Raw genomic sequence first — 25,548 nt, forward strand, 5'->3', positions numbered from 1 at the left:
TCTGAAAGCAGACACTGAACCAAGTAAGGACTACTAAAGGCTTATTGGGGAGTAACATCTGGGAGAAAAGTGAAGAAAAAGGATGGAGTAGGGAGAGCTATCAGCAGACCTGACAAAATCCCTGACAGGTAAATAGGCAGATCTGGATCAAAGACTGCCCCATTAAAGGAGTCCCACTTTGGGTGGAAAAGTCTAAGGTACTATAACTCCTTAATCCTTATTCTATTATTCAAAAGTACTCACCAGCATTTCCAAATTGGTTTATCTTTCACTGCAAGTGGCTATCTTAATGCTAATACATTAGCTCATTCTAAATTACACAATAAACTTTAAAAGTTATCAGACAGAAAAGATCTTTCATTAGGAACAATAGCCCAGGATTCAAATAGCTATGCAAATCCATGATAGCAGAAATAAAATTTTATTTGAAACACAAACCTGAGGTGTCAATGGCTCCAAGAAGAAAGTCCTTTTAAAAATTGAAAAAGCTATTTAAAGGTTTTAATTTAATTACAAGGTGAAAACTTGACAGAAAATAAGGACGGCAAAGAGCCCTGACTGCTGTGGCTCAATTGGTTGAGCCTCATCCCATGCACCAAAAGATCGTCTGTATGATTCACAGTCAGGGCTCATGCTTCAGTTACGGATTTGGTCCCCAGTTGGAGTGCTTACAGGAGGAAACCCATCAATGTTTCTCTTTCACACTGATGTTTATTTCTCTTTCTCTTCCTTCCTCTCTCTCTAAAATCAATAAAAACATATATATGTGTATGTGGGTATTGATTGATTTCAGAGAGGAAGGGAGAGGGAGAGAGAGATAGAAACATCAATGAGGAGAGAGAATATTTTATCGGCTGCCTCCTGCACGCCCCCTACTGGGGATCGAGCCTGCAACCTGGCATGAGACCTTGACTGGAATCGAACTCGGGACCCTTCAGTCCTCAGGCCGATGCTCTATCCACTGAGCCAAACCAGTTAGGGCAATAAAAACATGTGTTTTTTTTTTTTAAAGTATGGCACACCCAACCAGTGTGGCTCAGTGGTTGAGTGTCGACCTTTGATGCCCTGGTTGCAGCCTAGATCCCCAGTGGGGACATGCAGGCAGCAGTTGATCAACGAGTCTCTCTCATCGTTGTTATTTCTCTCTCTCTCTTCCTCTCCCTTCCTCTCCTAAATCAATAAAAATATTTTTTGAAAGTATGTCCAAAAAACTCAGCACTTAGTATATTTAAAAAATAATCTCATGAAAAAAGTAAAATATGTAACACCTACATACAATTACATATATAGGTAGGTAGGTAGGTAGAGACGAGATTTTGTTTAACTTAAGAACTTAGAATCAAAGGATTTTAATACAGAACTTGAAAAACTGTATTTGAATTCTTTTATTTTAAACCTAAATTTATGTATTTCAATAATTTTAAATTCTTAAAATATTTTTAGTATAATACTCACAACTACCACCAAAACACATAATTCAAGCATACCTACCTAATACAGTTACGGTTGTAGAGGATTGAGCATTTCCAAGTGGGAATGTAACAGCTTTGCATATGTATTTTCCAGAATCAGAAAATCCTATGTTATGTAGAGTAATTGTTGCATCATTAAGTGAATAGTTTTTAAACAAGACTCTTCCCTGATACTCTCCTTGAACAGAGAATCCATATTGAGGATGATGAACTGCAACAGTCTGTGAACCTTTGCCATGTACCTTTTCCCATGAAATTTGGGTTATAGTTTCATTTACTTCAATTAAACACTTCAATGAAACATTCTTTCCCCATACTGCTGTGATATGTGGCTCCACAATAATTGGTCCAGCTAAAGCACCTATAGGAGGGGGAAAAAAAAAAGTATAGTTCTTAAAATAAAAATATATTGTGCTAAAATCTTCCTCCCCTTTTTTTACTCTCCCTCCTTTCTTCCCCTCCTTTGGGTACACACACTCACACACATGTTCTTGGGGCTGGATGTAAGACCCAATGAGTGACTTTTAAATAAATACCCGATAGGTATTGCAGTGGAAAAAACACTAGATTGGGCCAAGAGTAAGCTTGGAAGCAGATCCTTCCCCCAGTCAAGTCTTCAGATGAGATCCCAGGCCTAGCTGACACCTTGACTGCATTCTCACAAGACTCTGAAGCAAAGAACCTAGCTAGCTAAGCCATGATTTGATTCCTGGCCCAAATAAACTAAGATAATAAATCTATGTTTTTCTAAAGCTACTAAGTTTTAGAGTAATTTGTTACTCAGCAATATATAACTAATTCATGTAGGATCTGTTCAACCACATATAATACCAAAGTATCATCCTTTGAAGTTCCCCTCTATCAAAAATCTCTATAAAAAACTTAAGATACACCAACTGACAGAAAATACTAATTTAGAAAACAAAAAAGTAAAATAAATTTTCCCATTTCACAGATGAAGAAAACAAAATGCCACAAGCGAAAGTTAAAATAAAATTACATCAAACCTCTTCCTTATAATACTAATTTCCTTCCTAAAAGCAATGGACCAAATCTAAATAATTTTAAGAGAAATCAGACTGATATTCATGAATACTAAAGTCAAATAAGATACTGATCATTGAAAACTATATTAAAATATAAAACATAGTCCTTGGAGAGTTTACAACTCACATGTGCATCCTGACTAAAAAAACAACAACAAACAAACAAAAAAACCCCACAAAACTCAACTAAGAAGCAAACCAATATAAGCATTCAAAATAGAAAGTATAAACAATACCTTTAAAGTTTAGAGTTATGTCTAAATATTTTTAAATGAATACAGAAATGAAGAAGGGTATCACTTAAGAAAAATGTGCTTAAACATGTTCAAACATTTCTAAATAACAATAAAAACTTTGCAAATTATTTCCATGAACCTTTTTGACAGAGAAAAAAACATAAATTAATGAATTCATGAAAAATAAATAAGAGGACAGACATAGATAGATAAAAGAGGGCAAATTTTACCATCCAAAAAAAGTGACTGAAGAAATTACAAAAATGTACTAACAATTCTTAGCAGCTATGGAAGAAAAAGGGTTTTTAAAGCATTGCCTCAAAAAAGTATCAAGCTCCAAAAAGTTTACCATCATTCTCTGACATGCTTTCAAGTGTAGATAATTACTAAGATTTTAAAATTAATCTGAGAAATAAAACTTAATTATTCTAATGGATTTTAGCAACCTATCATAAGCCTGGTATTAAACCAGAAAATATATAGATAATTAAAGAGCAATTTTTGAATATTAATTGAAATACTCACATACTATGAAATAAAAGAAAAAGACACAAAGAGCAAGTAGAAAACTGTAAGAATGTAAGAATATTTGAGGCTACTCATCACATTGAAATCTCACACAACTTTTTCATTTGATGCTAAAAACGTATTCTTTTTTTTTTTTTTAAAAACTGATGATTTTTTTTTTTTTTTAAATATATTTTATTGATTTTTTACAGAGAGGAAGAGAGAGGGATAGAGAGTTAGAAACATCGATGAGAGAGAAACATCGATCAGCTGCCTCCTGCACACCCGCTACTGGGGATGTGCCCGCAACCAAGGTACATGCCCTTGACCGGAATCGAACCCGGGACCTTTTAGTCCGCAAGCCGACGCTCTATCCACTGAGCCAAACCGGTTTCGGCCGAGAAAAGGATTCTTAATAATAAAGTTGATTCTTCTAAAATGTCATCACAATAAAATAGAAAAAAGGGAGATATAGCTATTAAAGAAGAATCAAGGCAAGATGGTTTATTATCGTTGTTCAACTAAGACTGAAAATTCCAATGCAAGGTGATAAGAGCAAGAAACTGAAAAAATAAATAAATTTTAGGAAGGAACAGACAATAATTTGAAAAATCTATTACCTGAAAAACTTAAGAAGGCCAAGTAAAGGGCATTAGAACCAATAATATGGTTGCTTACAAAGCATGCAAAATATAAAATCATCATGTTATAATAGGTGGCTACATTTACAAATTCACTGCATAAAAAAGCTTAATATTTGCAAAACATTAATATTTAAAACACCCATAAATAAAGTTGTAAAGAACCTATAAAACTGAATGACTGACTGGAATAAATAAAAGCTATGTCATATTCCTGTATGAAAATACATAATACTATATAAAGGTCAAATCTCCCCATATTAACACACAAATGTTATGCAATTGCAGTGAAAACCCTAATAAAAATTCTTGAAACTAGACAAAGGACAACAGCTAAGAAATATTTCAAAAATAACAAAGGCCCAGTTGGAGAAAAATATTAGAGTAAAAACAATAAAAGTCTTGCTATTAGTATCTTAAAACAATTGAAAATACACAGACCAGAACAACTAAGATGGAGGCATAGGTAAACACCTGTACTTGCTGCCTCTCACAACCACATCAAAACTACAACTAAGAGACAAAACAAATATCATCCAGAACCACAAGAAAGCTGGCTGAGTGGAAGTTCTACAACTAGAAGGAAAGAAAAAAGCGCATTGAAATTGGTAGGAGATGTGGAGGTGCAGAGACTCGCGTGAAATGGGCTCGCAACTCGGTGTGCTGTTTTTTTCTTTTGGGAAAGAGATACAAGCTCCCGATTGCTCTGAACTCAAGTTCTGGGCTAGACTCTGGGGACCGGGACTCATACTGGAAGAATCTGGACTTTCTGGCATTGGGCTGGAACAAGAGGGCAGCTTTCTCTGAGAGGTGCTCACAGCGATCACTGTTCCCGCACAGGACAAAGAGACAAAGAGACTTGGGGACCTTTCCGGGGCAGGGCTGAATGGCAGCCATTGCTGTTTGCTCTGTCCTGTTGATTCCCTGAGACCCTGCCTCACCCAATTTACAAACCCACCCAAGCTGTGCGCAGCGGCTTTTACATACGAATGGCCTGTCCTTTTGCAACCTAAAACCTAACAAACTGCAGCTGGGTCAGAGGGCGCCAAAGCTTCCAAAAGAAGGCCTAAGGCCCAGCAGAAGCAGCCTGCAATGCTTCACAGTTGGGCTTCACTTGGGTACTTCAAAACCCCAAACAAAGAGGAGGAATCTGCAAATCTCTCTATAGCTCCTACTGGGTGGCCTCAGTGAGTGGCTGACTTTGCACCTGCTTGGAGATCCATGAGACAGTGTACCCAGTGGTCAGTGTAAGATCATACCAGATTACAACTCTTCACATCCATAAGCAACACACTCAAGGGGCAGACTCAATGAACACCAAAGCCCCACTGAAGCAAGTCCTGCCCCATAAGAATGTCTCCAGCACATCAGTTCTCCCACTGTAGACACAGCTGGTCCTCATAGCCAATTAGCCTGGAGGTCAATTCCTTCCAGTGATATCAACAGCAATCAAGGCTTAACTACAACAAGACTGTGCACACAGCCCACAAAGGGGTGCACCAAAAGTGTCCACCTCAGGTAACTGGGGAGGCTGAAACACTGGGCCCTATAGGATACCTACCACACAAGGCCACTCTATCAACAAAGAGAAGCAGCCAAAATGTGGAGACAAAGAAACATGTCACAATTGAAAGAAATGGAGGAAAGAAAATTACTGGATATAGAGTTCAAAACCACGGTTATAAGGTTACTCAAGAAACTTCTAGAAACCTCTGAGAACTTTAGTGAGATCCTCAAGGATATGAAAAAGGACCAATCAGAAATTAAGCATACACTGAGTGAAATAAAGAATAATATAAGGAGATCCAACAGCAGACTAAATGATCGCAAGAATCAAGTCAAAGATTTGAAATACGAAGGAACAAAAAAAAACACCCAACCAGAAAAGAAAAAAGAATCCAAAAATATGAAAATAGTGTAAGGAGCCTCTGGGACAACTTCAAGCATACCAACATCTGAATTATAGGGGTACCAGAAGAAGAGAGAGAGCAAGATACTGAAAATGTATTTGAAGAAATAATGACAGAAAACTTCCCCAACCTGGTGAAAGAAATAAACTTACAAGTTCAGGAAGCGCAGGGAACCCCAAACAAGAGGAATCCAAAGAGGACCACACCAAGACACATCATAATTCAAATGCCAAGAGCAAAAGACAAAGAGAGAATCTTGAAAGCAGCAAGAGAAAAACAGTTACCTACAAGGGAGTACCCATATGACTGTCAGCTGATTTCTCAACAGAAACTATGCAGGCCAGAAGGGAGTGGCAAGAAATATTCAAAGTGATGAATAACAAGAACCTACAACCAAGATTACTCTACCCAGCAAAGTTATAATTCAGAATTGAAGGTCAGATAAAGAGCTTCACAGATAAGATACAGCTAAAGGAGTTCATCACCACCAAACCAGTATTATATGAAATTCTGAAGGGTATTCGTTAAGAAGAGGAAGAAGAAAATGGTAAAGATAAAAATTATGAACAGCAAAGCAACAACAAATATATATCTATCAACAAGTGAATCTAAAAATAAAGTGAATAGAAAATCTGATGAACAGAATGGACTGGTGAATATATTAGAATCAGGGGCATAGAAAGGGAGTGGACTGACAATTCTCAGGGGAAAGGGAATGTGGGGGGAGCGGGAAGAGATTGGACAAAAATCTTACACCTATGGATGAGGACAGCGGGGGTGGATGGGTAAGGACATGGGGTGGGGTGGGAACCGGGTGGAGGGGATCTATGGGGGGAGAAAAGAGTAACTATAATAATCTGAACAATAAAGTTTTATTAAAAAAGAGAAAATATACAGACCAACATATATAATGGCATCTCTCTATATATAAAAGCCTAAGCAATGGGTCAATTGGACAACCAGACGACCGGCTGGTAGCTGTGATGCATACTGACCACCAGGGGGCAGACGCTCAATGCAGGAGCTGCCCCCTGGTGGTCAGTGCACTCCAACAGAAGAAGCACCGCTTCAGCTGAAAGACGGGTGCCAGATGCCGGGCTCACAGCTGGCAAGTGCAGCTGCGAAGGCGCAAGCCTCTCCCACCTCTGGCAGCACTACCAAGCAGCAGTTTAGCGGGGCCATGATAAGTGGGAGCAGCATCCCGGGGCTTGCCACTTTGCACACTACTACATCCCTTGGGGGATGTCGGACTGCAGGGATCAGGCCAAAACCAGTAGTCCAAAATCCCCCAAGGGGTCCTGGATTGCAAGAGGGCACAGAGGCCAGGCTGAGGGACCCCACCAGTGCATGAATCCATGCACGAGGCCTCTAGTATATACACTGAATGGCCAGATTATGACCACCTGATGTTTGTAGGCAAATTAGCCGTACACTGCATCATATGGGATATGGAAGCCAAAGGCCTGTTCGAACACCTTTGCTGTCTGCAGTTACCAAGATAAAACATCTCCAATTCGCACAGGAACACAATGATTGGACAGTTGAGCATTGGAAAAAAGTCATGTGGTCCGATGAATCACGTTTTCAGTTGCATCATGCAGATGGCAGAGTGAGAATTTGGCGGAAACAGCATGATAGCATTCATCCCACATGCATGAATACAACCCTTCAAGCTGGCGGGGGCAGTGTTATGGTTTGGAGCATGTTTTCCTGGCATGATTTGGGCCTTTAATTCGTGTGGAACAATGTTTGAATAGCACAACATACCTAAGTATCGTTGCTGATCAAGTTCATCTTAACATGTTGATGGCATATCCCAATGGAGATGGCTTCTTCCAACAAGACAATGCCCCATGCCACGGTGCTCGTAGTGTGCAGGAGTGGTTTCAAGAACATGAGGGAGACTTTACCTTGCTTAGGAGGACCCCACAATCACCAGATCTCAATCCAATTGATCATATGTGGGACGAAGTTAAAAGAGCCATCAGGCAGCTGGTTCCACAACCATCAAATCTCACAGAACTGGACAGTGCTATTCATCAGGCATGGTGTCAGATTCCTCGCATCACCTTTCAAAATCTCGTGGAGTCAATGCCAAGAAAAATCGCTGCAGTATTGAAGGCAAAAAGTGGCCCAACAAAATAGTGATGGGATGGTCATAATAATCTGGCTACTCAGTGTATATAAAAGCCTAAGCGACCATTACAACTGAACAACCAAAACGACCGATCGCTATTATGCACACTGACCACCAGGGGGCAGACGTTCTATGCAGGAGCCGACCCCTGGTGGTCAGTGTGCTACCACAGCCAACCTCCCCCCTCCCAGTGAACATCCTGTGGTCCCTCCCCCTGGCTGGCAGGCCTCAGTCTGGGATGAGAAACCGGGGAAGGGTGGTGGCAGACGTGGTCCCTTTCCCAGGGGGACCGAGGGCTGGCTCCCTCCTTGGGGCCAGCAGCCAACCTCTTGCGGTCCCTCCCCCCATCCAGCAAAACTCCCGCAGTCCCACCCCCAGGCTGGCAGGTCCCATCCCTCCCCACAGCCAGCAGGCCCCAGTGGCAGCATGGTGGCGAGGGAAGGAGGGAGAAAGGGAGGCGGGGAACCACATGGTTGCAGGGCTCCGGCATCCATTCCTTCCGTGCCCGGCCCGACAACTGTTTCCTCCTCTGCTGACCCCGCCGGGGCCTTTATGCCCCGGGGCTGGGACCGGGAACTGGGGTGGGTGGCAGCAGGTGCATCCCCTTTCTCAGGGGGTCCGAGGGCTGGCTCCCTCATTGGGTCCGGCGGCCAACCTCCCAACACCCCATCCCTCCCCCTGTCCAGCAGGAGCCTATCGGCCCAGCCCTGATAGCTGGGTAGGCCTAGAGACCCCACCTGTAAGCTAATTTCATGCACCAGGCCTCTAGTATGGTATATAATATAGTTAATTTCGTTGTACTAGAGGCCTGATGCACGAAATTCGTGCAAGGGGCTCGGACCTCGCAGCTTCAGTGGCTGCCTCAGCCCTTGTAGCCCTGGCTTTGTCCAGAAGGTCATTCGGCTCTCCGGTCTAATTAGTATATTACGCTTTTATTATTATAGACTTGAGGCCTGGTGCACAAAATTCACGTACAGGGAGGTGGTTGTCCCTCAGCCCAGCCTGCACCCCCTTCAATCTGGGACCCCTTGGGCAATGTCCAACTGCTGTTTAGGCCCAATCACAGGGATCGGGTCTAAACCAGCAGTCGGACATCCCTCTCACAATCCGGGACTGCTGGCTCCTAACCACTTGTCTGCTTGCCAGCCTGATCACCCCCTAACCACTCCCCTGCTAGCCTGATTGACACCCAACTACCCTCCCCTTCTGGCCAGATCGCCCCCAACTGCCTTCCCCTGCCCCCAATGTCTTCGTGTCAGAGCTCTTCAGTGACACTTGGAGGGTGCGAAGTTCCCATTGCACATGGCCCAGGACCCCGCAACTCGACATTTCAACCTTCTGGTGATAGTTAGAATGGGGCAACAACAAAACAATCCCAAGAGGAAAGAAAATGAGGAATCTCCAAGAAAGGTAATAAGTAAAAAGGAAGCATGCAACATGACAGAAAAAGAATTAAGAGTAATGGTCGTATAGTTCATACACCGGATGAACAAGAAAACCAACAACCTATGCAAAAACCAGAAAGAAATAAAAAGTGATATAACTACAATCAAAAACACCATGAAAGGTTTCAACAGTAGACTAGAAGAAACAGAACACCAAATTAGTGAGTTAGAAGATAAGATACAGAAACAAGCCCTATCTGAAGAGCAACTAGAGAAAAAAATTAAAAAGCAGGAGGAGAGCCTAAGGGAGCTTTGGGACAACACAAAACGAAGTAACATACATATAACATGGCTGCCAGAGGTCAAGAAGAGCAGCAAGGATTAGAAAATCTATTTAAAGAAATAGTGACAGAAAACTTCCCTGATATGGGTAGAAAAAAATTACACAAGTACAGAGAGTCCCCAGCAAGATGAATCCCAAAAGACCCACACCAAGACACGTCATAATTACAATGGCAAATGTTAACGACCAAGAGAGAATCTTAAAGGCTGCAAGAGAGACGCAGAGAATTACCTACAAAAGATCCCCCATCAGATTATCAAATTATTTCTCAACAGAAACACATCAAGCTAGAAGGGAAAGGAAGGAGGTATCCAATGTGATGCAAAGCAAAGGACTGAATCCAAGAATACTCTAACCGGCAAGACTATTAATCAAAATTGAAGGGGAAATCAGGAGCTTTGCAGACAAAAAAAAGGCTAAGGGAGTTTATCACCACCAAGCCAGCAATGCAAGAAATGCTAAAGGGAATGCTATAAAAAGAAGAAACAGAAAAGGAGGAAGGAACACAGAAATGGCTACAAACAAGTACATACCAATAATAACATTAAATATAAATGGATTAAATACTCCAATCAAAAGACTTCGAGTGAATGAATGGATAAGAAAACATGACCCATATATATGCTGTCTACAGGAGACCCACCTCAGAACAAGGGACTCACACAGACTGAAAGTGAAGGGATGGAAAAATATCTATCAGGCAAATGGAAATGAAAAAAAAAAAAAAAAACTGGGATAGCAATACTTATATCTGACAAAAGAGACCTCAAAGTGAAGACCATAACAAGAGACAATAAAGGTCACTTCATAATTCTAAAGGAATTAATACAAGACGAGGATATAACTCTGGTAAACATTTATGCACCCAATGCAGGAGCACCCAAATACATAAAAAAACTTCTGGAAGATCTCAGTGGTGAGATTGGCAGCAACACAATCATATTAGGAGACTTTAATACCCCACTAACATCACTGGATAAATCCTCTAGACAAAAAAATTAGCAAAGAAACTTCAATCCTAAACGACACACTAGATCAGATGGACTTAACCTTTTGCACTCGGATGTCAAGTGTGACTCGACACGGTTAGCATCGGTAGCAGCTCGAGAAAAAAGTGAGTGCAAAGGGTTAATCGACATCTTTAGAACATTCCACCCCAAAACTACAGAATATACATTCTTCTCAAGCGCACATGGGACAATTTCAAAGATAGACCACATATTGGGACACAGGCAAAGTCTCTCCAAATTCAAGAGGATTGAAATCAAATCAAGCATCTTCTCAGATCACAATGGCATAAAATTAGAAATCAACTACAGTAAAAACAATCAAAAAATTCAAACACTTGGAGGCTGAATAGCATACTATACAAACAATGAGTGGGTTACCAAATAGATCAAATAAGAAATAAAACACAGTCTGGAAACAAACAACAATGAAAACACAATAATCCAAAATCTTTGAGACACAAATGAAAGCAGTACTGAGAGGGAAATTCATAGCATTACAGGCCTACCTCAAAAAACAAGAAAAACTGATAATAAACCATCTAACTCTGCAACTTGAAGAATTAGAAAGAGAGCAACAAGAGAAGCCCAGAGTGAGCATAAGTAAGGAAATAATAAAGATCAGAGTGGAAATAAATGACATAGAGACCAAAGAAACAATACAAAGAGCAATGAAACCAAGAGCGGGTTCTTTGAAAGGTTAAACAAGATTGATGAACCTCTAGCCAGACTCACCAAGAAGCAAAGAGAGAGGACCCAAATAAACAAAATCAGAAATGGAAGAGGTGAAATAACAACAGACCCCACAGAAATACGAAGAATCGTAAAAAAATACTATGAGGAACTCTACTCCAACAAACTGGTCAATCTAGAAGAAATGAACATATTCCTAAAAAATTACGACCTTCCAAAACTCAGCCAGGAGGATTAACAAAATCTGAATAGGCCGATAACTATGGAGAAAATTTAAGCAGTAATCAAAAATCTTCCAACAAACAAAAGCCCAGGAACAGACGGCTTCACAGGGGAGTTTTATAAAACATTCAAAGAAGAAATAAAACATATCTTCCTCAGACTATCCCAAAAAATTCAAGAGGAAGGAGCACTTCCAAGCTGTTTCTACAAAGCCAGCATTACCCTAATCCCAAAACCATATAAAGACAATACAAAGAAAGAGAATTACAGGCCAATATCCCTCATGAACATAGATGCCAAAACTATCAACAAAATTCTAGCAAATGGAATCCAGCAATGCACCTTGACCAAGTGGGATTTATTCCGGGGATGCAAGAATGGTACAATATTTGCCAGTCAATAAATGTGACACACCATATAAACAAACTGAGAGATAAAACCATATAATCACATCCATTGATGCAGAAAAAGCATTTGACAAATTCCAACACCCTTTCTTGATAAAAACCCTCTGCAAGGTGGGAATAGAAGGATCATAACTCAACATAATGAAAGCCATATATATGACAAACCCACAGCCAATATTATACTCAATGGGCAAAAACTAAAACCAATTCCACTAAGAACAGGAACAAGACAGGGATGCCCACTCTCACCACTCCTGTTCGACATAGTACTGGAAGTACTTGCCACTGCGATCAGACAAGAAGAAAGAAAAGGCATCCAAATTGGAAAAGAAGAAGTAAAAATGTCCTTATTCGCAGATGACATGATATTGTACATAGAAAACAACAAAGACTCCATCAAAAAACTACTAGACTTAATAAATGAATTCAGCAATGTAGCAGGATACAAAATTAATACCCAGAAGTCTATGGCTTTTCTATACACCGATAATGAAGTCACAGGAAGAGAAATTAAAAAAGCAATCCCATTTATCATTGTAACAAAAAAATTAAGATACATAGGAATAAATTTAACCAAGGAGATAAAGGACCTGTACTCAGAAAATTTTAGAACGCTGAAAAAAGAGATAGAGGAAGACATGAACAAATGGAAGAATATACCATGTTCATGGATTGGTAGAATCAACATCATTAAAATGCCCATACTACCCAAAGCAATCTATAAATTCAATGCAATTCCATTGAAATACCAACGGCAAACTTCAAAGACCTAGAACAAATTCTATAAAAATTCATCTGGAATAAAAGAAGACCCCAAATAGCTGCAGCAATCTTGAGAAAGAAGAACAATGTTGGAGGGATCACAATACCAGATATCAAGCTATACTACAAAGCCATTGTTCTGAAAACTGCCTGGTACTGGCACAAGAACAGACATATAGACCAGTGGAACAGAATAGAGGAACCCAGAAATCAACAAAAGCCATTATGTGCAATTAATATTTAACAAAGGAGGCCAAGACAATAAATACAATGGAGTCAAGACAGACTCTTCAATAAATGGTGTTGGGAAAAATGGACAGATACTTACAAAAAAATGAAACTAGACCACCAACTTACACCATACACAAAAATAAACTCACAATGAATCAAGGACTTAAATACAAGATGGAAAACCATTAAAATTTTATAAGAAGCCATAAGCAGCAAAATAGACATTTGTTTTAGCAACATATTTAATGATACAGCTCCTAGGGCAATGGAAACTAAGGAGAAAATAAACAAATGGGACTACATCAGAATAAAAATCTTCTGCACAGCAAAAGAAACCATCAACAAAATAACAAGAAAGCCCACTGCTTGGGAGAACATATTTGCCAATGTTATCTCTGATAAGGGTTTAATCTCCCAACATTTACAGGGAACTCATACAAGATATCAAAAGGAAGATAAACAATACAATCAAAAAATGGGCAAAGGACCTAAATAGACACTTTTCGAAAGAGGACATTCAGAAAGCCAAGAGACATATGAAAACATGCTCAAAGTCAATAATCATCCGAGAGATGCAAATCAAAACAACAATGAGGTACCACCTCACACCTGTCAGAATGGCTAGCATCAACAAATCAACAAAGGACAAGTGCTGGAGAGGATGCGGAGAAAAAGGAACCCTCCTTACTGCTGGTGGGAATGCAGACTGGTGCAGCCACTGTGGAAAACCTTGTTGTTTCCTCAAAAAATTAAAAATGGAACTGTCATTTGACCCAGCGATTCCACTTCTAGGAATACATCCCAAGCAAAGAGAAACACCAATCATAAAGGATATATGCACCCCTGTGCTCATAGCAGCACAATATACAATAGCTGAGATTTGCAAACAGCCTAAATGCCCATCAGCAGATGAGTTGATTTGAAAACTGTGGTACATCTACACAATGGAATACTAAACTGCAATAAGAGAGAAGGAATTCTTACCATTTGCAACAGCATGGATGGAACTGGAGAGCAGTATGCTAAGTGAAATAAGCCAGTCAGTGAAGAAAAATACAACATGATCTCACTCATCTATACTAATAAAAGGGTAATATGTTAATTATACCAGGAGACCTTCCAGACGTCCTTCTGGACAAAGCCATGGTGGCGGGGCCAAGGCAGAGGTGATTAGGGGTGAGCAGGCCAGCAAGGGCGGGGGGGAAAACTTGGGGGTGAGCAGGCAGGCAGGGAGGGCAGTTGGGGGCAAGCAGACCAGCACATGGGGGACAGTTGGGAATGAGGAGGCGGAGGGGGGGGGGCAGTTGGGGGCGATCAAGCCAGCAGGGGGAGCAGTGGAAGCAAGCAGGCCGACAGGGGTGGCAGTTGGGGGCAATCAGGCTGGCGGGGGGGGGAAGGTAGGGGCAATAATGCTGGCGGGGGGCAGTTGGGGGCTATCAGGTCAGCAAGGGGGGCAGTTAGGGGTGATCAGACTGGAAGGGGGGTCAGTTGGGGGTGATCAGGCCAGCAGGCAGAGTGGTTAGAGGCAATCAGGCAGGTAGACAGGTGAGCGGTTAGGAGCCAGCAGTCCCGGATTGCGAGGGATGTCCAACTGCTGGTTTAGGCCTGATCCCACAGGGCAGCAGTCAGACATCCCTCGAGGGGTCCCAGATTGGAAAGGGTGCAGGTCCGGCTGAGGGAACCCCCTGCCCCCATGCAAGAATTTCATGAACTGGGCCACTAATCCTACATAATAAAAGGCTAATATGCAAATAGACAACACGGTGGAATGACTGGTCGCTATGACACGCACTGACCACCAGGAAGCAGAGGCTCAATGCAGGAGCTGCCCCTAGCCTGCAGGCCCCAGGCCAGCCAAGGCAGGTGCCTGCAGGAGTCCCCCGATTGCCCCGCCGGTTGCCCCACAGAGGAAGGCTAGCGGTGCCGGTGGTGAGGGGTGGGGCTGGCAAGCGGGCGGCGCCGGGTCCCAGCAGGGGCCCCCTGATCACCCTGCTGGTTGCCGGACAGATCATCCCTGATCGCCAGACAGCCCTAGGGTCCCTATCTGTGCACGAATTTCATGCACCAGGCCCTAGTTTATGGATAATAAAGAACATTATAAACTGATGTACTAAAATAGATACAGAGGCAGAGAAGCATTGAACAGACTGTCAGAGGACAGCGGGAAGGCTGGGGAGGGTTGGGCATGTAAGCATAACCAATGGACACATGAAGGAATTGTATGCATGCATGTAAGCATAACCAATGGACACAAGACACTGGGAGGGGGGTGAGGGCATGTGCCGGAGGGTAGGGGAGGCTGGGGGAAGGTCAATTGGGAAAAAAAAAGAGAGACATATGTACTACCATATGTAATACTTTAAACAAACAAACAAACAAAAAAAATGAAAAAGAATGCCCTAACTGGTTTGGCTCAGTGGATAGAGCATCAGCCTGTGGACTGAAAGGTCCCCAGCTTCAATTCCAGTCAAGGGCATGTACCTTGGTTGTGGGCACATCCCCAGTAGGAGGTGTGCAGGAGGCAGCTGATTTATGTTTCTCTCTCATCAATGTTTCTAACTCTCTATCCTTCTCCCTTCCCCTCTGTAAAAAATCAATAAAATATATTTTTTTAAAAAAGAAAAGAAAAAATATTCAAATTTCTGCTCTGCAAAAAGCAGTATCAAAAGAATGAGAAGACAGGCTACATAACGGGAGAAAATAATTACAAAAGACATATCTAATAAAGGACCATTATTGAAAATATAAAATTAACTTTCAAAACTCAACAGTAAGGAAACAAACAATCCAATTAAAAAGTGGGTCAAAACCCTAAAGAGATACCTTACAAAGAAGATATACAGATGGTTAATATAGATGGTGGAAATCCAAACACTGACACCAACAAATGCTGACAAGAACATGAAACAATAGGAACTCCCATTCATTGCTGGTAAGAATGCAAAATGGTGCAGCCACTTTGGAAATTTTGACAGTTTCTACAACACTAAATATACACATATCATAGGACTCAGCAATTGTTTTCCTTGATACTTGCCCAAATGAGTAGAAAACGTATGTCCACATGGAAACTTGCACACGATGTTTCTAGCAGCTTTATAATTTTTAAAACTTAGAAGCAACCAACGTATCCTTCTTTAGGTGAATGGATAAGTTGTGGTATATCCAAAGGAATATTACTCAGTGCTATAAAGAAATGAGCTATCAAGCCACAAAAAGACCTAATGGAACCTTAAAATGCACCTGTTAAGTTAAAAAAAGCCAACCTGTAAAGGTTAAGATTCCAATTATATGATGTTCTGGAAAAGACAAAACTGAAAAACAAAAAGATTGGTGGTTGTAAGGGGTTTGAGGGGTGGGAGAAATGAATAAGTGGAACACTGAATTTTTAGAGCAATGAAACTACTCTGTATGATATTATATTGGCAGATGCATGCCATTAATTATACATTTGATGAGACACAGAATGTACAACACCACGAGTAAACTGTAATGTAAACTATGGCCTTTGGGCGATAATGATGTGTAGGTTCATTATAACAAATGTGCCACTTTGGTAGGGGATAATGATTTGTTGATCATCCTGGAAGGGGAGGGGGAGGTTAGAGTGAAGGGCACTAGGGGTACTTTGTACTTTCAATTTAATTTTGCTCTGAAGTAAAACTGCTATAAAAAATTAAAATATATCAAAAATGTTTTAAATATACATATAACAAAATATTGCTCAGCAATAAAGGAAAATAAACTGATAGACACAACAACATGGATGGATTTCAGAATAATTATGCTCAAAGAAGACTAAAAAAAAAAAAATACAAAGAGTACGATTCCATTCATATAAAACTCTAAAAAATGCAAACTACTTTATAGTGACAGAAAGCAGATCAGTGTTTGCTTGAGAATAGAGGAAAAGTTATAAGATAAATGATTTAACAGAGGACACAAGGAAACTCTTGGGATGATGGGTAACGTTCATTACCTTTATTGTACTGGCAATTTAACAGGTCTACATTTTGTTAAAACTTATAAAAGTGTACACTTTACATATGTGCAGCTTGTTATATGTCACATATACCTAGTAAAGCTGTTACATAAAAAAGTGAGAAGAGGGATTGGAGAACACTTAGTATACAGGTAACTTTTGTTAGGAATTTTACTATAAAGGCAGGCAAAGAGATCAGAAAGATCAAGAAAAATGAGGGTAAAGAGAGTATATCACAGTGCTTGTCTACACTAATAAAAGGGAATTATACAAATTGACCGTACCTCCACGATGCCCACCAGCCAATCTGGAGTATGCAAATTAACCCAACAAAGATGGCGGGTTAATTTGTATACGCAGGAGCAGAGCGGCTGGGCGGGATGCCTGCTATGAGTGGGAGGGCAGGGAGTAGAGGGATCTACAGGAGCGATGCTCCCGCCAGAGCGGAGAAGACTGAAGGCTCTGGCTGGAGCGAAGACTTTGGCTGGCCGAAGCGATGACTCCAGACGGAGCAAAGACGGAAGGCAGTGGCCAGAGCGAAGGCTTGGGTCCCGGATGCCGGAGTAAAACCAGTGCCAGTAGCCAGGAGAAGGAAGGCCTATTGCACGAATCTTCGTGCAATGGGCCTCTAGTGTTCAAATAACCCTTATTTCACTTAATAATGGCCCCAAAGTCATTCAAATAAATTTTATTAGAGTATATTATTACAACTGTCTTATTTTATTGTAATTGTTACTCTCTTACTGTATAAAACATCCTACCTAATAAAGAGGGAACATGCTAATTGACCCTCACGCTGTTGCAAAGATGGCGGCGCCCACAGCCAATAAGGAGGGAATATGCTAATTGACTGCCCGCCTTCAAAAATGGTGGTTCCCACAGCCACAAGATGGTAGCGCCCAGTACCCTCAGCCCCCCAGCTACCCAGGACCAGCCCGAGGTGCAGGCAAGCCTCGGATGTCGGCTGTCCAGCCAACGCCCAAGGCGCAGGCAAGCCTCGGATGTTGGCTGCCAAGCCGCCCAAGGCCGGCCAGAGGGACGACCAAAGGACTGAACAAGCAGGTTGCATGGGGAGACCAGGCTGGCAGGGGGGTTAGTGAGGGACGACCAAACAACTGAACAAGCAGGCTGCGTGGGGCAACCAGACCGGCAGGGGGGGCTGTTGGGGGCAACCACGCTGGCAGGGGGAGCAGTTGGGGACAACCAGGCCAGCAGGGGGGGCTGTTGGGGGTGACCAGGCCAGCAGGGGGGCTGTTGGGGACAACCAGGCTGGCAGGTGGGTAGTTGGGGGGACCAGGCCAGCAGAGGGGGCTGTTGGGGGCGACCAAGCCAGCGGGGGGGGGGGGGTCAGTTAGGAGTGACCAGGCTGGCGGGGGGGGCAGTTAGGGGTAATCAGGCCGGCACACAGAGGCAGTGAGGGGTGATCAGGCCGACGAGGGGGGACAGGCAGGTGAGCGATTAGGAGCCAGTGGTCCAGGACTGTAAGAGGGATGTATGACTGCTGGTTTAGGTCTGATCCCTGGGATCGGGTCTAGACTGGCAGTCAGACATCACCTGAGGGATCCCGGACTGGAGAGAGTGCAGGCTGGGCTGAGGGGGAATGTCTCATGCATGAATTTCGTGCACCAGGCCTCTAGTAGTATACACAAGGCTTGGTACTCTCCACAGTTTCAGGCATCCATTGGGGTTCTTGGAACACATCCATGGTGAACAAATGGAAACTACTGTAATAAGACAGTGCCATTAAACATAGTCTAGACATCAGGAAATGCTTTGCAAGAGGTATCATTTAAGCTATGCTCTGAACATTAAGATTTTCATAGGCTAAGACAGTGGTCAGCAAACTCATTAGTCAACAGAGCCAAATATCAACAGTACAACGATTGAAATTTCTTTTGAGAGCCAAGTTTTTTAAACTTAAACTTCTTTTAACGCCAATTCTTCAAAATAGACTCACCCAGGCCGTGGTATTTTGTGGAAGAGCCACACTCAAGGGGCCGAAGAGTCGCATGTGGCTTGCAAGCCACAGTTTGCCAACCACGGGGCTAGGAAGACCATTTCAGATTAAGAGAGATCCAGTAAAGTGCAGTAATCGGAAATGACATAGTAGAGAACTAAAACTAGTATTCTAATTATCCTCTGGCACAGTGTTCAGTACTTCCTAGAACAGCACTGTCCCAGGCACTAAGCCACCTGTGGTTAGTTAAATTAAAATTAAATAAAACATAAATTTCAGGTTTTCTTTTACACTAGCTACATTTCATGCTCAATTGCTCCACATGAGGCTAGTGACTCTAGTCATGAAAAGTACAGCTTATATTGCTTCATTGCAAAAAGTTCTAGATAGTACAATTCTAGAACAGAGGTTCAATAAAAGTTAACTTATTTCCTAATGACAAATCTAGTGTTTTCTACAAAGGTTTAAAAAAAAATCAGTCTCAAAGAGCTAATTTTTAAAATTTAGATTTCTGTAATAATGACTTACATGTAACCAATAGCAATAAAAGATACAGAGATTACAAACTTCTACTACACTATCTCCCATATATTAACATTAAATAAAGATTTCACCCTACTATATCGTATTTACCCCTACTAATCTTTAAGTAGCAATTTCAGGCTTTCTAAAATGATCTTTCTAAAATGTCATTTCTACCATCTATTCTTAATCACTACCTTTTAATTTCAAAAAAAAGAAAATATCTTAATTTAAGCAATCAACATTAATAAAGGTTCTCTTGAATTTACTTTTTATTTAAAAGCACAATTCCTTCATCCTAATATATAAAAAGCCAGGGCCCATCTCTACCGAAACAACCAGATGGACAACCGAAAACAGGATGCGTGGGATGACCAGGCCGGCAGGGGGGTCAGTGAGGGACGACCAAACGACTGAAGAGCAGGCTGAGTGGGGCAACCAGGCTGCTGGGGGAGGGGGGGCAGTTGGGGCAACCAGACCGGAGGGGGGGCAGTTGGGGGCGACCAGGCTGGCAGGAGAGGACAGTTAGGGGTGACCAGGCAGGCAGGCAGGCAAGTGGTTAAGAGCCAGCAGTCCCAGATTGTAAGAGGAATATCAGACTGCAGGGGATCGGGCCTAAACCGGCAATCGGACATCCCCTGAAGGGTCCCGGATTGGAGAGGGTGCAGGCTGGTCTGAAGGGACCCGCCCCTCTGTGCATGAATTTCATGCATCGGGCCTCTAGTATCTATAATAAAAATAGCGTAATATGCAAATCGACCAAACAGCCAATCAGCAGAACAACCGACAGGACTACCAGGCTATGACACGCACTGGCGCTAGGCCAGCCAAGGTGAGTGTGATGCAAATGGTCAGGGGACCCCACCATTGCCCCATGATCACCCCGCAGAGGGAGGCCCAGGCCAATGGCTGGCAGGGCAATTGCTCAGGAGGGGAAGGGGGCGCTCCGCGATCACCCCACTGAGGGAGGCCCAAGCCACCCTCTACAGGGCGATCGATCGGGGGAACTCCATGATCGATCATCCTGCAGAGGGAGGCCCAAGCTACTCATCCTGCGGCACTGTGGCGGGTGGGCAGGGCCTCTTTCAGTGGGGTGATCAATTGTAGGGCTGCTGACTGCAAGAGGGCGCAACCTGGGCTGAGGACCTCCCCCCACCCCCGCGTGCATTAATTTCGTGCACCGGGCCTCTAGTTTTCAGAATAAAAGCACAAAATCTTAGATCAGGAAGAGAAATTAGAGGGCACTTATCTAACTTAATTTTTAATCGTGAAGTGATTGGTCCTAATCATATGGCCAGTGAAAAAACACAAACAAGAAGCCTCTTAGCTTCAAAAAGTAATCTTTCCAATTCTATCACGCTGCACACATAAATGTTTAATTGAAAGAAAACCTAAAAGGGCTATTAGTTGAGACATTCAAAAGCTCAGAGATTTTTCAAAATAAAACATTGGAGGGAACCTGTAGTTCTTCAATCAGCACTACTTCCACCAGAAGTGAAAGGTGTGAGAGAACGGAACTTCATAACAATTACTATGAATTTGCTCTTTTAATTCCCATTTCAACCTGTGGAACTGTGGCAATTTTTAAACAATTTTTAAATAAATTTAAGTTTTAATCATCATAATAAAATGTATTCCCCAAAATGCTATAGTAATTATATAATCTTAGGCTTTACTGTTTTTCTAGCAGCAAAATTTATAATCAATGGTAAATAATTCCTAAGCAAAGAAATTATATTTAACCATACAATTGAATTTACTTCTTTGACTTTAATTTACTTTGTCTTATTATAAATGTTACATACAAACAGGAAGGCGTGTGAACATGTAAATATTCTCAGATCAGGTAGAAATATTTAAGAACTAGTGCTTCAAAGACAATAATGTAATATCAATTCTCATGAGTGACAGCATTCTAGAATAATCCACACAGACATGTGTGTGTGTATGTATGTGTGTGTATGTGTGTGTGTGTGTGTGTGTGTGTGTGTGTGTGTATATATATATATATATATATATATATATCACATGCATTAATAACCCAAAAATCTCAAACTTACTATTTTAAAAGAGGCATCCCTAAACAAGTACATGGAGCTTATGGTTCAGTAGTATGAAACTTCTCAGAGTAAAGAATGAGGCTTAAAATTATGAATGGTAACAGGGTTCAATGAAAAAAAAAATTAATTAATTTAAAAAAATAACTTGTGGAGCCAGACTAATCTAAATCTAATAACCTTTGAAGCCAGACTAACCTAAATGAAAGACAGAGGAGAAGGCCATGTACAGACAGAGGAAGAGAATGGAGTGATTCAGTCACAAGTCAAAGAGTGCAAGTAGGCAAGAAAAGCTGTAGAATCCAGGAACAGAAGGAAACATGATTCCTAGAGCTTTCTAGAGGGAATGTGGACCCGCTGACCCCTATACACCAAAACTGTGAGAAAATTAATTTGTTGTTTTAAGCCCCTAAGTTTATGATAATTTATTATGGTGGTCCTATCAAATGATTATAAGAGATTACTGTACAAAATTAGGCATGAGAAAATAAAAGTCCAGAGGAACAGTAGTGATAATAAATGGAAACAGGAAAGATGTTGAGACTTACAGACCACTCAAAAGTCCCAGAATCACTGTGTTAACTTAGAAGTATTTTTCTTCAATGTTCCAAATCAGGAGAACACTTTTATAGATTTAAGACCAAAGAAAAGCACAATTATAATCTCAATAGGTCTCAGATTCCTCATCTAGAGAAGAAAAATGCTGGACTAGAGAAGTGATCTTAAATTGTTCTCCAGAGTGACATCAGAGGAATGGTGGCATTAGAGAGCACCTTATCCTCTCCCCCTGAAATGTCAGCAAGTTAACCAACTATAATGCAACAAAGAAATTCCTGCTCAACACAGTTATGCCTGAGAGACCCGCACACTGAAACATCTGAATGTGGGCCACCAGCAATAAACAAGGAGAAGAGAAGGGAGGAAAGTGTGGAAAGCCAACAGACACAGCCCTGCAGCAGGGAGCTCATTCTGAGCAGTAGGCACTTCCTTCTGCCAGGAGGAAGAGAGAGCTGCAGGGGGAGGGGGAGGGGCAACCCAAAAGGGCAATGGGCAAGGGAGCAAACAGTGTCTGAGTTAGCAGATGCCTAACAGAGCCATGCACCTCTCTATTGTTGGGCCTGTGGTGGTATTTCGGGTGGTATTTCAGACCAAGAAACAGAACCACAGAGCTCTACCACTACCTGGAATGCCAAAACTCGCCTCCCATTGCCCTTGGAGTTAGGTCAAGGAGCATATTATCTGTAAACCAAAAGCTGTCCCAGTAGAACCGCTGTTTCCCTCTGTGACAGGTCCCCAGGAGAGGTGCTTGGGGCGGGACCCCAGGGAGGTCAGGGGTGGTCATTACAGTGAAGGAAAAACAAACCCCACCCCTAAGCAGTGAGGCTGTACTTTATTAGAGAAGCTGCAGAGGTTTAAGACTGGGAGATCACAGAGGCAAAAATACACACACAAAAATCTTACAATTCAGCACCATCTACTGGAATATAGTAGAAAGATCTCTTCAGAGATAAATGCTTACTTAAGCAAAGGAGGGCAGCAAATACCATGAATAACCACAGTAATGAGGATGACAAGAAAATGAAATATCTCCAGAAAGGAAGCTGGAACATATGGAAATATGTGGTATAAGTCATGGATATTTTAAGGTTACAGTTCAGAAAATACTCAACAAGATGTGCGAAAACATAGACAGGCAATTCAATGCACTTAGAAAACATCAATGAACAAAATGAGTACTTTACCAAAGAAATTGAAACTTTAAAAAAGAGCCAATCAAAAATCCTGGAAATGAAGCATCCATTTAAGGAGATTAAAAGTAAACAACTGAACAGAGAAAACAGACACAACCAGATGGAGGAAAGAATTAGTGATAGTGAAAATAGGAATCTAGAAATGACACAGAGGGAAGAGAGAGACCTGAGCATAAAGAAAAAGGGAAACTCTCTACAAGAACTATCTGACTACATAAAAAAAAAAAACAACAAAAACAAAACAAACAAAACAAAAAAAACATTATTAGTGTTAGCTTTGATTGAGCAATTGAATTAATACCCCTCCCCAGGAACTGGCTTTTCAGGTCATTTCACTATGGACATTCTCTTTGCTGAGACCATATTTCACTTGCAGTGACCACATTCCATTATCTGCCCTCTGGTATGCATAAAGAAGTCTCTGTCCAGGAAAAGTCCGCCAAAAGTCCTTTAAAAGCCACTGACTCCAGTCACTGAGTGCTGGAGCCATCCAGGCTCAGCCACCTGGTGTGCAACTGATCTAATAAATACATAATCCCTCACCACTCAGGCCTCGTGTGTTCCTCCTTCAGCGATCTAACATTTGGTGCTGAAACCCGGGATTGTAAAAGGGCCATTTTACTCTGAGCAAGAAAGTGAGGTTTCTGTCTCCAAGCCTGGCAAGACAAGGTTGCTGAATACTTCTTAAGCTAAACCAGAATATCCAGCAGTGGAATTTTAAGACAGGAGCATACATAATGCCTCAGACCCCCACCCAACCGGCTCTTCAGATGGCTGGGAGGTTTGGGGGGTTGGTGAGCATCTGTACTTCATGGGTCAAATATATGTTTGCTTATTTTGCTTTTTCAATAAAGGAACATACTTTAATTACTTGATAAGTTAGCTTTTCACAATATAATCAAGGTCTCATATAAACTCATTCATATGAGAAGCCAATATTTTATGAGCAACTGGTTCTAGTAAAGTTCAAAGCAAAATTTGCATATATATGCAAATGAGCACTAGCCAAAAAGAATGCTGTTTAGAAGTAAATTTAAGCTTAAAAAGAAGGAATTTAAAAATCTCTTCCACTACTATCTTTTTTAAGAATTTATTTATTCTTTTATATATATATATATATATTATATTTTTTTTTAATATATTTTATTGATTTTTTACAGAGAGGAAGAGAGAGGGATAGAGTTAGAAACATCGATGAGAGAGAAACATCGATCAGCTGCCTCTTGCACACCCCCTACTGGGGATGTGCCCGCAACCAAGGTACATGCCCTTGACCAGAATCGAACCTGGGACCTTTCAGTCCGCAGGCCGACGCTCTATCCACTGAGCCAAACCGGTTTCGGCTCTTCCACTACTATTTACGGAATAAACTAAAGGTTATTATTTAAGCATTAAATCTTCACCATTAATGAGACACCGTAAGTAAACAGAAAGTTACTTTTACTTGAGATGTAGGCATTGCAGTATTGGCATGTCTCTCTCCTACCTGTTTTTCTGGAAGACGACCAAGTTGGTTGCTCTGTTTGAAAAAAAGTGAAACTCTAAAATGTAGGAATTTAAGATTTAAAAGTAAAAACAGTAAGGATTAAGGTTCAGTAAAAATTAAAAGAAAAACCAATGAATGGGAGATTATAACCTCAGGAAATTTAAAGTACTAAATTTGGCTGTTCCAAGTGCAGTGGTGTCTTACAACTAATTGATCACAGCCAGTCTCTCTTACTTCTTATGCAACCATCCAGGTCCCTGGCTTCAAATGCTCCTTTCCTTCCCTTTTTCTTTTCCCTTGAATAATAGCCGATTCTAGCATTCCCTCCCACTTTCACTGCAGTAAAATCTCAACTATTCATCCGTCACCCTTTACTGGTAGTGCCATGGTAACTACCCTCTCAGCATAGGGCATAGAACCGGGAAAGAGAATATACCCTTTAGTGCACCTCTTCTCCTTACACCTTTCAGCCTGTCTCCATGATCAGGGATTTTTTCTTCCACTGTGGGGAAAACACATACATCTATCTCCCCATCATCTGGACAGGAACCTGTACTATTGTCTCTCACCCAATATAGATGTAGCCCCCAATAATCAGTCTTTAACTATCCCCATAACCCATCATATCTGACACAAAAAAAAGAGTCCAGATAATCCCTCTTCTAATAACCATGGGCATCACAACAGGGGTTGGAACTGCCATAGGGAGGTTAACCTCTGCTCTACCTATTTTGAAACCCTGTCTCAGGACCTACAAGAAATCTGTGGATGCCCAGGAAGATATCTGTGGATGC

General features: G+C 41.6%; 1 protein-coding gene across 3 annotated transcripts in view; it reads right to left on the bottom strand.

The window, feature by feature from the left end:
* Positions 1-25,548, bottom strand: part of NECTIN3 (nectin cell adhesion molecule 3) — a 138,214-nt gene that overhangs the window by 75,505 nt on the left and 37,161 nt on the right. For all 3 annotated transcript variants that reach the window (XR_008555590.1, XM_054713989.1, XM_054713988.1), the window contains exon 2: positions 1,492-1,833. Coding sequence is in view for 2 of the 3 variants with exons in the window: in XM_054713989.1 (XP_054569964.1) it covers positions 1,492-1,833 (342 nt within the window). In the remaining variant the exon portion in view is untranslated. The remainder of the gene's footprint in view (positions 1-1,491; positions 1,834-25,548) is intronic.

This window comes from Eptesicus fuscus, chromosome 3 (genome assembly GCF_027574615.1).
Source record: "Eptesicus fuscus isolate TK198812 chromosome 3, DD_ASM_mEF_20220401, whole genome shotgun sequence".
NCBI classification, from domain to species: domain Eukaryota; kingdom Metazoa; phylum Chordata; class Mammalia; order Chiroptera; family Vespertilionidae; genus Eptesicus; species Eptesicus fuscus.